Source organism: Carassius auratus, chromosome 38, assembly GCF_003368295.1.
Source record: "Carassius auratus strain Wakin chromosome 38, ASM336829v1, whole genome shotgun sequence".
In the NCBI taxonomy this organism is placed as follows: Eukaryota; Metazoa; Chordata; class Actinopteri; order Cypriniformes; family Cyprinidae; genus Carassius; species Carassius auratus.
Genome location: NC_039280.1, coordinates 10,039,565 through 10,053,127, shown reverse-complemented (window position 1 = coordinate 10,053,127; position 13,563 = coordinate 10,039,565). Strand labels below are relative to the sequence as shown.

General features: G+C 39.2%; 1 protein-coding gene across 8 annotated transcripts in view; it reads left to right on the top strand.

The window, feature by feature from the left end:
* Nucleotides 1-12,370, top strand: part of sertad2b (SERTA domain containing 2b) — a 33,164-nt gene extending 20,794 nt beyond the window's left edge. For 3 of the 8 annotated variants that reach the window (XM_026223972.1, XM_026223971.1, XM_026223975.1), the window contains exon 2: nt 8,174-12,370. In XM_026223972.1, the coding sequence (XP_026079757.1) occupies nt 8,178-9,293 (1,116 nt within the window). In that variant the 5' untranslated portion in view covers nt 8,174-8,177 and the 3' untranslated portion in view covers nt 9,294-12,370. Of the gene's footprint in view, nt 1-3,910; nt 4,331-8,170 lie in introns of those variants that run through there. The other 5 variants (XM_026223973.1, XM_026223970.1, XM_026223974.1 and 2 more) reach the window with 3 other exon arrangements.
* The last annotated feature ends 1,193 nt before the right edge of the window (nt 12,371-13,563 follow it).

Here is a 13,563-nt window from a genome sequence, read left to right as displayed (position 1 = left end):
CAACACAGTCACAGAAGAAAAATGAGGTTTTGTCCCTCATCTAATTGTAAATGTCACAAAGTGGCACCATTCAGTGTCCAGAAATCACCTCGCTGACTTTTTGAAGAGTGGACATCAGAAAGTTGTTCTTTACCAGTATACATGTTGATGGGCCACTTGTGTTTTTCCTGTAGGGTTTACGTTGCAAAGTTGGGCTTATTTGTTAGTCTTGTGAATTATATAATTTTCAGTTATATACTATTACTTTCAGTAAAATAGCCTGTCTCACAGTCCAGTCTCTTGAAAAGAGATATGATACTGTACCTGATTAGTGTAAAGAAGAGGACTACTAACACAAAAGAAGGAAGACTAATAATTATTGTTAAATAGTTTCATTTCCATCACCTGTTGCTTGAGTTTTATTTTCATTTAAATGGTGTGTGTATCTCTGTGTGTGCGTGCCTATCTTACACTTTCACATAGTGCTCCAAGACTTCTGCCTCGCTGGTCAAACCGGTTTGAATTGCGTTCCTCTCTCAGCTACTATTTAGCTGTTTTTTAACAGGAGTGTGACGTTTAGGAGAAGTTTAAGGGAAGTTTGAATCTTTCCTCTCTTATATTGCACTCCCAATTTTTTGTTCACCATATATTACAACACAGCTTAAGTTTCTCCAGAAACAGTGGAATTATTTAAGGAATGATTTTAGTGTTAAATTACTCTTTCAGGGTTTGTCAGAATTACTTTATTACAGAGTGTTTTCTGTTAATATACATGCACACGTTTCATATATCCTTCCTTGATTTATGCATAAAGTATCCGACAAAGTGAACCTCTTCAGTGTTAGTGTGTACAGTATATGTGCATGATACAGTGCTTTGCAACATTCAGAATCAGTGCCTGTGGGAAATCTGTAATGCAGGTTTTCTTGTTACTCTTGCTGACGTAAAGAAGCTTCTCTGAGTGTGCCGCCTCTTTGCTGCTCTCTGAGACTGAGATCCATAGCTCTGCTTGCTCTGAAGTGATTCATCCTCTCCATCTATCCTTCATTTATGAGAGACTTTTGTAAAATTGCAGTTTTATGCTGGTTGTTAGATGGTTCTGTTCATGGTCTCCAAAAAAATTATATTAAGCAGTTACGGATGTTTTAACACTGCACTGATAATTAGAAATATAGTTTTTTGAATGCAAAATCAGCATATTTGAATAATTTCTAAAGAATCATGTGATGCTGAAGCCTGGAGTAATGGCTGCTGAAAATTCACCTTTGCATTACAGGAATAAATCCTATAAAATATTGAAAGCAGAAGCAGTTGTTATAAATTGTACTTATGTATCACAATATTATGTTTTATTCTATTTTCGACAAATAAATTCAGCTTTGTTAAGAGAAATCTTTCAAATTCCAAAATATCTATAATGTAACAGAATTATATCAGCCATTACTCACTCTTTTTACATATCGTTACTAGTTATGACTCACAGTGGCCCAAAAAAGCTGTGACAAACGGACATCTTATCTGCTAATTTGAAGAGCATTAGTTGCAGAATGAGTTTTCATCAGCTCTCTTAGACACACTGAAAGTAAAGACAGACAGCTCAAAAATTTTACATTGCCACACAGTGCTTGCTTGCCTAGTTACTGATGTTTTGTTTTATTACGTTTCAGTTTTGGCCAACACAAGTGAGATCATGTTCTAGAAAACTGCAGTAATGCAACAGATGCATATCTGTCTACTTTTTAGTTGACTGTCTTTAGTGTAAGACGTCATGGTCTGGTAAAGCTTGTACAACAGGCACGGGTGAGGTACAGTACAGATACAGCATGCGACAGTTTTACAGACATGTTATTTTGTTAGTTTTTAAGATGTCAGACTGTTGTCTGACCCCTGCAGCTTTCACTCGGTGCTGTGTGAGAATGTTGCGTCTGGGCCTTCTCCATCTGTCTGTCTCGATCGCTCTATGTTTACCGTCTCACACATCTCCCTCTCTCTCTCTCTCTCTCTCTCTCTCTCTATCCATCTATCCTTTCTCCCACAGCCTTCTCTCTATCTGTCTTGCCTCTTTCCCTGTTTCTGTTAGTCTCACTTTCTTACTGTTTTGCTTGTTTGTTCAGTGTTATTGAGCCTTTATGGGGAGTTCCCATTTAAATGACACTCCATCTTTGCACTGCAACAAATTACAGAGCCCAGGTGGAGCGGATGGTGAAATGTGCTGGAAATGTTTCTGTACAATAATACTACAGAACTGAGAGTTTCTCAGTTTCTCCCCTCTCCTATCGTCATAATCATCATTGAAGACCCCATTAAAGCACAGTTAGAGTTTTATGAAAGTTAGTTCTTACTCCTAAATGTTGGCAAAAATCACTTTTGTTTAAAATATGCAGTCTTTCTGTATTTTTGTGAAATAAACTAAATCAGTTCTTTAGAATGAAAAAGCCCCTCCCCTTAATTCCAAGTGCCTCTGACCAGCAAGTAGTGATGGATTGATGAATGGATGGATGTATAGATCTACATGCATGTGACTTGGTCTACATTTGTGCCTTTATTTCTGCAGGTGTTTAAGAGCTACAGACAGAGTGAGTGATTGAGTGAGTGTGTATGTGTGTGTTTGTGGGAATCAGTACCCTCCGGATCTGAAATAGCACTGTGTGGAGGTGAGGGGGGGAGGGGAGCTCTAAAGCACAGGCATGGAAACGTGCAGATCCTGTTACAGGATCATAATATCACTGAAAACTCTGCGCTCTGTGCTCCATCCTCTCAGCAGCACTTGCTCGCCTGCTCACACCATCCTTCCTGCTGCAGTCTCTCACTCCATCTCCACCAGTACACCCAGTGCCGAAGCTCCAGCATCACAGCCGGTCCCTCATGTGCAGGATGTGTTGTGTGTAGGATTGGAACAGAACGTGCAGCCTGCTTAGGAGACCTGACATATTTCCAGACTCTTTTCTGACAACTCAGTCAGAGCTCTCCTCCCCAAAGGCCTCTGCCTTATTTTTTACATTATTTCCACCATTATCTGGTGCTGTGTCTCAGACACCTTGCTATAGGATGGGATCTAAGTTGCGCTTCTGAAGGTGTCCTTCAAAGGTGGGACTCTGCCAGCCATTTTGTCAAACTCTATAAAGCCTGTCTTGCAACAGAGAAATTTTTGACACTTTTTTTCCTGTTCTTGGAAGGTTTTCACTCGGGGTCATTGCTCAGCGCTGGTGTATTATGGGGCAAGGAGACAGGTTGTCTGTTTATGAATGTCTCTTTGCGTGAGGGAACACTGTGTGCTGCCCCAGCACTTCTTACTGAGGAGAGCTCAACATTCCCCTCTCTTTCCTTCTCTCTGGCTCCTCCTGTTGTCCCCCTATGGTTAATATATCCAGGTCAGGAGCCAGTGTACAGGTTGTCCAGTCACTCTGGTAAAGGTAAGTTGCAACTGGCAACCGTAACGAGTCAAAAAACCAAGAGAACCAAGAAGTGATGAAGATCTTTCTCTCTGGTTGCGCCTCATCATATTTCTTAGTTCCCTATGATGTGAATCACTGTATCTTAAACACAAATTATGACACTAGCAAGGGCCTTCAATCCTCTAAACATTGAGACAGTGATAATTATTTTATTTGATCACAAGATTAAATAAATTATAGTTAAATAGTTAAAAAAATATCCGGTATTAATCAACAGCCCCACTAAATAGCATGCCATTGTGCAAATTTGTCATAGCTACAACAAGAAAAATTACTTAGTGGAATACATAAAGCAATATACATACATAAATATGACTATAATAAAGACACACACATATATATATATATATATATATATATATATATATATATATATATATATATATATATAATATATATAATATATATATAAATGAACAAAAAAATATAATTCCTGAGTAATAAGCGGATAATAATAATTAGGGATGTGCAGGTGAGTGACAAATATGTACTAGTTTTTATGATGCTTTCTAGGAACTTGTAGTTGCATGTTTCAGAGCAGTGGAATAATTCTGACAATAGAACCTGACTGGCCTCGAAACTCCCTGGCCAGTGTACTTCTGAACTGGGGAGCAGAAGGATACACACTTTGACCTTTCAGGCTGAAGATGAAAGTAAAACGATGGAGCGAAGCAGAAGCAGAAGCAGTCAGAGGCACAATCAGAAGGAATGTGTAGGGTGGGGCGGCAGTGGCATTTGAGCGCTGCAGACAGTCGTATCCACTCCTCAGCGTGAGTCACAAGGACATGTTCAGCTGCCGTGGCATTCCTCTGTGTGGATTACTGTGGGAAACTTTATTTGCTAAAGACTTTCTTGAAAGCTTCAGACAATGGCATATAGTTCTAGGGCCACTCTGGGTGAGTTTATAAACACAACGAAAGACTAAACAGTTTGTGGCACTCCATGATGTTTGCCTGTTTTTTTAACAGCTACATTTTTGTCTGCCTCTTTGAATTACTCAGATCTGAGTACACATTTGCTGTGACTTTTTAGTTGCTTAGTGTAAGATGCCATTTTTATTATTTGAGTCATTCTTCGACTTATTATCTGTTACTCAGCCTTGCAGTAACCTTTTGAAAACAGCCTGAAATTGCATCCTCAACTTTTAAGCAAAACTTAACTTAAAACATTTTTATGAATGTTACAGTTTTAATTTTAATATCTCCACTAACATTTTTGTTCTTGTCTATGTCACTGTTCTTTTATTCATTTATTTATTGGGTTCTTTTTCCATATCAAACTTGTTTTTAGAGCTCATCTCATGGCTTAAAGTTTTAAATATCTCTCTAGATATTCTGTAAACTCAATAATTTACCCAACTCCACCCACCCCGACTAAATTAACTGAACCGGACTGAATAAGATTGCAAATCAAGTTTACTTGTACATAAACCCTCCATCTTATGATTTATTCGCGTGCTCTGCATGTAAAAGCCATGCTTTGGAATGCACATCCATCTCCAGCAGACATAACGTGTTTTTCTCTGCAGCTAGTCGTTTATTGTTTTAGAATCATCGTCTCAGAAGCAGCGCAGTGAAAGAAAAGAAACAATTCTTTCTTTAACTTTCCTCAGCTCCTCTTTTCCCCCAAACTCTCTCTCTCTCTCTCTCTCTCTCTCTCTCTCTCTCTCTCTCTCTCTCTCTCTCTCTCTCTCTTTGACAACCCTTTGGGTGGATTCCCAGCTGACTGTGTTCGTCATGGTAACAGGCAGCAAGGCAACAGGCCCAGCCACTTACACTTCCTGAGTGAGAAGAGCTGCCTGACAGATCTGCGTTTGCGTCTGCGCAGAGTGTGTGTGTGTGTGTGTGTGTGCAGGGAGGGCTAGGGTACGTGAGGCTGTCAGCCTGTATTAGGTTCAAGCACACTGCAATGCTGCCTACTGCTACCGGGCTTGACTTTATGCTAATGAGGGGAGGCCTCAGGAACGGTCTTCCTTCTCTTTCTGTTTCTCTCACTCACTCCTGTTTGCCTGTCTCTGTGCTTTCCATGTGAGCTAGAGAGAAGACTGATCTGTTGTTTTAAATAACTTGTACATGTTTTACTCGATAAATAACCCTTATTCTGACCTTAAAGTTGGTTTAAAATCAAAATCGACTCTTTATGCTCTTAATCCATATTCATAGTCTTTCTGTGAATGACTCATTGGCACTCTTTATTCTAATTGAAAAAATATCAGTCTTCATAATCTTTCATGAAAATTTAATAACTTCTGAAACAGCTTTCTTTCTCGCTGACATCACCAAATCCTCCTATCGACCGTAGTCAGGTAAACACCATAGTTACTGGTTATACTGTCTTAAAGGGACAGTAAGTATTTTCTTCCTTGATAAAAAGTTTTACATTGTAAGACATTGACATTGTACTTTGTTTTTTATGTTTGAAATGATGTACACACATGAGGTCAGTACATCAGTCATATTGGGAAATTCTTTGGATCTTCTTGTCACATGATCTTATTCTGAAGGATCATGTGACAATTTAGCTTTGTCATCTCAGGAATTAATTACATTTTAAAAACCATTATAATACGAAACAGTAATTTTGATTTGTAAAAATCTCATTTCTAATAATGCATTCTTGTTGAGTATGAGAGGCTTCTTTCAAAAACATAAAAAAAATTATCTTACCGACCACTAATTTTTGAATATTGAGGTATGTTGCGTTAAACTATTAAAAAGAGGTGGCGAATGCTGTTCTAAACATGCTAGAGTATCACAGAATTAATAAAATGTATTAATGTAGTACAACTAGTAGTTTGCGGTGCAATAAATTCCAAGGTCTTGAGTTCAGTTCTCTGGAAACCCAAATGTACGGTATCATTTGAATACAGTGAAACACGGTTTGGATAAAAGCAGGCATTAAATTAGTACATTAAATTTAAATGACTACTTCAATACAAAAGAAAAACCTTTCATCAAAGGATCTTTTTCTAAAATAGTTTCACATTTGAGTCACGCTACATTGTAAGCACAGGGAAACGTTCCAGTGTACAACTTGTTTTTCAGTCCATCTGTCAATGCTGTCTCCATAACCCCAACCCTTCTACCTCTCTCCTTGCAGAGCACTGGTGAAGTAGTCTACTGTTATGTTATAGTGGCTCATGTGATCTGTTTTAAATCTCGTAGCATGAACCTAGTGCACAGTGGATGAGAACACAGCTGCCTAACATTCAAAGCTCAGCATAGGTCACACACTCGCTCCTCCTCTCTGTCCCCTTTTGCCACCGAACACTCAGCTGGATCCTGTCTTCCTGCAGCCAGTATGTGTTTAAACAGGGAGTGATCAGGGCTTTGCGCTCGTGTGACACATTCTCACCGTGAGTACTTACTGAAAGTCTGACACACATTTGCCTCCCTCCTCGCTGCAGCACGGTTCAGGAAGGAGTAGTCAGAGCTGTATTCCTGTAAATGCTCCTGCAGTAGCAGCTCATGCAGTACAGTTATTTCCAGCAGCACGTCTTTCTCTGTAACTCAAGGGTGAATTCTCGTGCTTAGATAGTGTTGTTGTTAATGTCCTGTTGGAGATGCTGTGATTGCATAAACACTGTGTGTATTTCTGAGTGTCTTCCCATTCTGTCACCTTATCTGAGTTGTAACGCGAGGCATTTTGGTCACTTTGCGACGAATGCACCGAGACCGTACAGACTCTCACCCCAGCGGCGGCAACGAATGCTAATATGACAACAGCTTGCAGACCAATGTCATAGCAACCAAGCTTCAAGCCACCAATCTGTTAATCTAAACAATTTCTTGTATTTTTAACCAAGTCTGTTTGGTCAACTGGGTCATACCAACTGTTGAATTCATCTATTGGTTATATAGTTTCAAAAATGTTTTTATGAAAATGGCCATGCACAAAACACTATTACAAAAGCTTTTATTACTTTTATACATGACATTGGTGTTTTTGTGAATCATCAAAATGTCAGGCCAAGATTGAGTGATGTGCTGATGCTATTTCCCCTGGCGCGTTCTGTACTTTCCTGTAACCTTCTTCACCATGATTTCAAATAAAGGCAGAAAAGCCTAAAATAACGATCAAAAAAAAAAAGTTTTTGGTGTTATTCTGGAAAGTGTTATTATTTCAAAGTGAAATGTGCAGTTTCTGTGAACTAGCGGCATCCAGCAGAATAACAAAAATAATCAAACAGGTTCCCCAAACACACCCCCCTAACTGCTATTAGTCAGATAATCGACCAGCTCCGCCCCTGAACTCAGCTCATTGGTTGAGCCAGTGCTGCTTTGGTCAGAATTCTCAAACAAACAGAGCAATGTTTTGATAGTGTCACATTGTTTATACTTTTAAGCAGATTTAATGCTGCAATCAAATGCAAACTTGTACCTCCGAGTCCATTTCAGCATTGTTTTAAATCAACACTCCCATTCCAATGTCACATTTCAGCAACTCTAGAAATTCTAGGTTCCCACAATATGATATTTCAAACTTCATTTGAAGGCCACATAACCTAAACTTGTTGTTGTCTCAGCATGTTCAACTGCCATGGAGAAAGTACTACACACCTTTAACATCTCAGTTTCTAGAAATGAGTGTATTTTTACCATTAGTTATTTTTCTGTAGATCAAGAGATTTATATGGAACTAGTGCTGAGTCATAAGAGAGAAAAACAGCAGTGAGTCATAAAGGTAATGAGTGGCTGTATGGCTAACACTCTCTCTGTCTCTCTTTACTTCCTAAGCAGATATATGTTGGGTAAAGGGGCAAAGCGGAAACTAGATGAGGATGAAGAGGTGCTGGAAGGCAAAGCGTTGGCGGCAGGGGCCGGAGCGATGGCCAACGGGCTCTCGAAGGTCTCCTACACCCTGCAGAGGCAGACCATCTTTAACATGTCTTTGATGAAGCTGTACAACCACCGGCCCCTCACCGAGCCAAGCTTGGAAAAGCGCGTGCTCATCAACAACATGTTGAGGCGCATCCAGGACGAACTGAAGCAGGAGGGCAACCTGCGACCGATCTTCTTCCCCGCTTCCCCTCCTCCAGACGACCCTGTGGATGAAGGTTTCCGCGAGGCGCAGCCTGCTTTCAGTGTGTTGTCCATGGTAGCTCCACCGCTGTCCCAGTCGCTGGCACTCTCCTCTCCGGTCCTTACATCACCTTCGCCAGTGCTGTCAAACCCAGCGCCTTTGGAGGCCTGCCTCACCCCAGCTTCGCTTTTAGAGGAGGACAGTGTCACGCTTTGCACATCACCCTCTCTGCTGGCTCCTCCTCTTCCACCAACTCTTCCCAGACTCCCTTCATCTGTGGCCAGAGACAGCTTCTCTTCTGCCCTGGATGAGATTGAGGAGCTCTGTCCTTCCCCCTTACCTACAACTACATCAGCGCCAGGTGCTACCTCCCCCTCATCCCTTACTGTGTCCCTCCAACTGCCATTGTGTCCCCCCAGCTTAAACTCAGGGGCCTTGGACTCCAAAGACTGCAGTAAGCCCTGCAGCCCAAAGCTTGAAGGTCTGGTCCCGCTGCCTGAGGAACGCTCTGCAGTCCCTAATGCGCCAGAGACTCTTCCTCCTACCAGCCTGGACATGAGCACCTCACCCTCTGCCTCGTCCTCGGGCTTCCTGACAGACCTGGCCCTGGACGACATCCTCTTTGCAGACATTGACACCTCCATGTACGACTTTGACCCCTGCACCTCGTCCTCGGGCACAGCCCCCTCAAAACTGGCGCCCATGGTGACTGCAGACGAGCTCCTCAAGACTCTTTCGCCCTACAGCGGTGGCGCTCCTGCTGTCAGCTCGAACCAGCCTTTCAAAATGGACCTAACCGAACTGGACCATATTATGGAGGTGCTTGTGGGATCATGACCAGGTTTGGAAGGGAACTGGGGAAGAAATGCAAAACCAATCAAAGAGTTTTTAAATATGAACTGAGAACGAAAACTAAAATCACTTTGTGATTGTTTGGGGGCTTTTTTGTACAGTTTTGTGTTTGTTTTGTTTTTAAAAACAAAGGAAATTGTCCATTTTAATGGTAACGTTGCCCAGTACTACTTCTCAACACTGTGCATGCACTGTGCTTGCCTTTCCCAAAAATGAACATGAAGAAATCTTACAGAAAACACTTTGGCTTCTAGCAGATCTGAGTGCCTTCATCATTTATGACCACTTGCTAAATTCCTGTTTGTTTGTCTTGTCTCAATTTCCTCATCATCATTTCCAATCGAACAAGTTGGATTATTAGAGGAGTAGCGTCTCTCTTTCCCCATCTCAGTATAAAGGTGCAAGAATGTGGAACGGCAGCATATTTTCATATTTTTCTTTCAATTTCACAAAGCACAATGAGAGCAATTTGGTTATTTTATTAACTTTTTTCTATTCAAAGCTGTTTTATTGCTTTTTAGTAATATTTAAAGTAGTCTGTTAATATGTGGTCATTTATTCTTTTTTTCCGTCTGCTTCCATTTTAATATTCATTAAAGGGATAGTCCACAATTTAATCACTCTCATGTCTTTCCAAACCTTCATAAGTTTTTTTGTCAATATAATGAAAGTCAATGGGGTCCAATGTTTTTTTGCACCCTGTTTACCTTTTTCTAAATAGCTTTTCATGTTTCACAGAAGAAATAAAGTTACAGGTTTGGGACGACATTTTTAGTAAATTATAAGATTTTAATTTCAGGTGAACTACCCCTTTAACATTAAATGAGTAAAACATATGCATTTCTGAAATAGACACATTTATGAAATATGCTTTACTGGATTATTTATACATGGATGTGTGTAGTGGTCAGATATTCACAGTCAACCAACCAAATTTCTTGTGTTCTGCCATAACGGCTCAGATTCCATGTGTTTACATCTCAGCTGGCAATAACTGAACATGTCTTCTGATGCACATTGTTTTACAGATACATTTCTTTGATAAGCCAATGCTAAAACCCCTTTATGATACAAATAATGTATGCAATCAATGCTTTTCTGATCAGTAATAAGCAAACTGTCAACTTTTCTCAGCCATTTCCTTTTTTATCTGTCGTAACTTCTCTTTTTTGGCCTTTGTTTTGGCTTCATATCATCACTCAGTGAGTGGCTGGTTCAGTTTTAATGCTACACTAATGCACAACAAGAAGGTCTATGCATGTCTGTTCATGCAAAATAGAAAAAACAAAAAACTGTACCAGGCAAGAAAGTTTATGGTTGCTATTCAGTTTTTTTTTTTTATATTTCCATCATCATCATCATCTGTTTGCCAAACATTTCTTTCATATACATCTCTCACCAGTACAACGGTACATTTCTGTTAACATACTAATGCATGCAGGATTATAGCTCATAATTGTACAGATGTCAGATGATTTTTGTATGGTTTGGTCTTATTTTATCTTATTTATACCATTGTTTGTTTGAGGTTTATTAATGGTATCTGTTCATGTTCCAACCAGACTCTCTCTCTGTTGTCCTGCTGGGTTTTAGTGTTGTTTGGCCAGTAGAAATGATCGCTTTACATTAAGGTGGAGTTTAGTTATGCACAGGTTTGATGGAAGAGTATTTTGCATGTATGTTCAATAGACAACACAGTATAAACACTTGGTATAAACCACTGATTGATCAGATTAGGTTTGGAAGGATTATTTTATGTGCACCTGACATCGAAGGAAAGGGACCATTTATCATATCAGCTGTATTAGCTTCACATGGCATTTGTCGCACTAAACTATCTTACAATAATAATGTTAGATATACATACCGACAAAAACTGTGCATAATATGCCTTCCTGGTAAGAATCAGAATAAAACATTCAGAGTGCAATGTCAGAGAGGGAAGAAAACGTTTATTTTTAAATGAAATATAATTTATCATAAAAGTGTGACCATAAATAATCTGGGATTTGAACTTCCTGTCACAGAGAGGTGAAAATGTAGATTGTTACCACCCAGAGTTCAAAAGAGAGATCATCTGAGAATTGAAAACATGAGTGAATGAGAGCCGAGCGGACAAATCTATGGAATCAAAACTATGATTAATGTTACTTATTATAGGATTTTCTTTGGATTTGGAGTGTTTTTGTTTTGTTATTTATTTTTGTTTCCTGTGTAAATATATTTATTTTTGACGTTAAGCTAACATTCAGATTGTAATTTGTACAGAATATGAGATAGGAATGTATTATGCTTATGGGAATGTATCACTGCTTATTAATTGGGGTGGAAGCCATTTTTCGTCTTGTTTTAATAATGCATTATTTTGTGTCTGTTTAGTTTCTTGTATTATAATTTGGGGTGGTGTTTGTGCTAGTTGTCTAGGTCAACACTCCCTGCCCCTATTTAATTATAAGTATTTAATATTTTATATATTTCAGATTGTGTGCAAGGGAAAGGTTTGTAGGCAATACTTTATCCTCTACAAACTTCAGAATTTCAATCTTCCAAAGCCTATTTCTGGGAAAATCTTTTTGATAACCCTCAATGCCAAATGTAAAAAAAAAGAAAAAAAAGAAAGGCAGCATGATTTCTGATGACATTGGTTGTTGTTTCTCACTGTCCCATGGTTCAAACCACACATTCGGGGCAGTTTAATGTGGTTTCAGGATAGTGACCACTGGGATTATATGTGTGTTTGAGTGCGTGTGTGTGTGTGTGTGTGTGTGTGTGTGTGTGAGAAAGAGAGACAACATGTGGTGGAGGGTCTAAACCCTTTTTCTGCTCATTAAGAAAGGCTGTATCTTCAGGGCTTGGAGCTGTGCCTTTTTCTATGCAATCCTACAAACATATTCATTTTGAGAAAAATAACCCATCAACTGATGATCACTGTATTTGCATCAAGGTGTGGACTGTAGAATACATATATATATATATATATAAAAATATGGACGTGTGTCTATGAATTTGAAAACAGTCTTACTTTTCTAGTTTTATATTATACAATAAATGGATAAAAATTACACTGTGTTTGTTTTTCTTCATCACACTAAAGCATCCCACTGTTAAAGATTATTTAGTGAATGCATACACTCTTGAAAATTATGGTTCTTTAAAGGATCTGTGGTTCCACGAAGAACCTTTAACATCCATGAAACCTTTCCAGTGCACAAAATAATTATTTATAGTGGAAACTGGTTCTTTGGACTATTCAAATTTCTGTAAAATGGTTATTTTAATTACTGTTCCATAAAGGTCTTTTACCACAAACAGGTAAACGTGTGTAATTTCTGAGTCACCCAGCTGCCCTGCATGAAACCGAGGACATTTCTCCGCATCAACAGTTGCCTCCATTTTGCACCTATGAGTCCGAGCTGGTAGCAGGAGTCTATTTCCAGTATTGGGGCCGCACAGCTGTGTTGCATGGCCAGTTTTAGCACGTGGCAGTGTCTGTGTAAAGTGTAGGGGGATGGCCGGCACGAAACATGGACATACTGATCTCAGGTCAGTGAGAATGTGTGGTAAGCAGTGGATCATGTTGCTTTTTATGAGAGTGGTGAGTCAGTGTATGAGCTGTACGTTCACTCACGCTGACCATCTCACTTTTACTATGTTTTTCTTTCCTTTATCTATAACAACTCTAGTTGTTTTTCTCTAACCTTTCAGTTCATCTCTTTAATCATGCACTGTCATAAAAGGCTTGTTTTCTTTTTCCGGCCCTTTCTAGTCAAGCTTCTTAACAAGTTTCATGTTTCATGTGCAGATAGCGGGTAAAATATATGCCTTCTCATACAGTATTGTTTCCAGTAAGCGTTATTGGGCCTGTGTCATAAAGCTGACTAATTTGCTGTGGTTAGTATCCGTCCTTTCCCTTCAACGTTCTTTGTTGGCCCACTTTTATCCACATGAAGAAATGGGTCAAACCGAAGAAAAAAAGAATGTTTTTTTTACTACTGCTCACTGTAATGCATGACTGGAAGGTGCTGCTATGTTTGTAGTTTTATTAACTTCAGTCATTTTTCTCATCAAGTCTTTTATATTAATTTTTTTATATAATATTCTTTTGACATATTTGATTTTTCAGTAGTAAGATTGTATCAATTCATTAGTGTTTACATAGACAGGTATATTCCTCTAACTTTTTAACCTCTTGACCTCTGACTTGACTTAATTCCAGTAACACTCACTTCAGCATCCAGTCTTTGATTAATAAAAA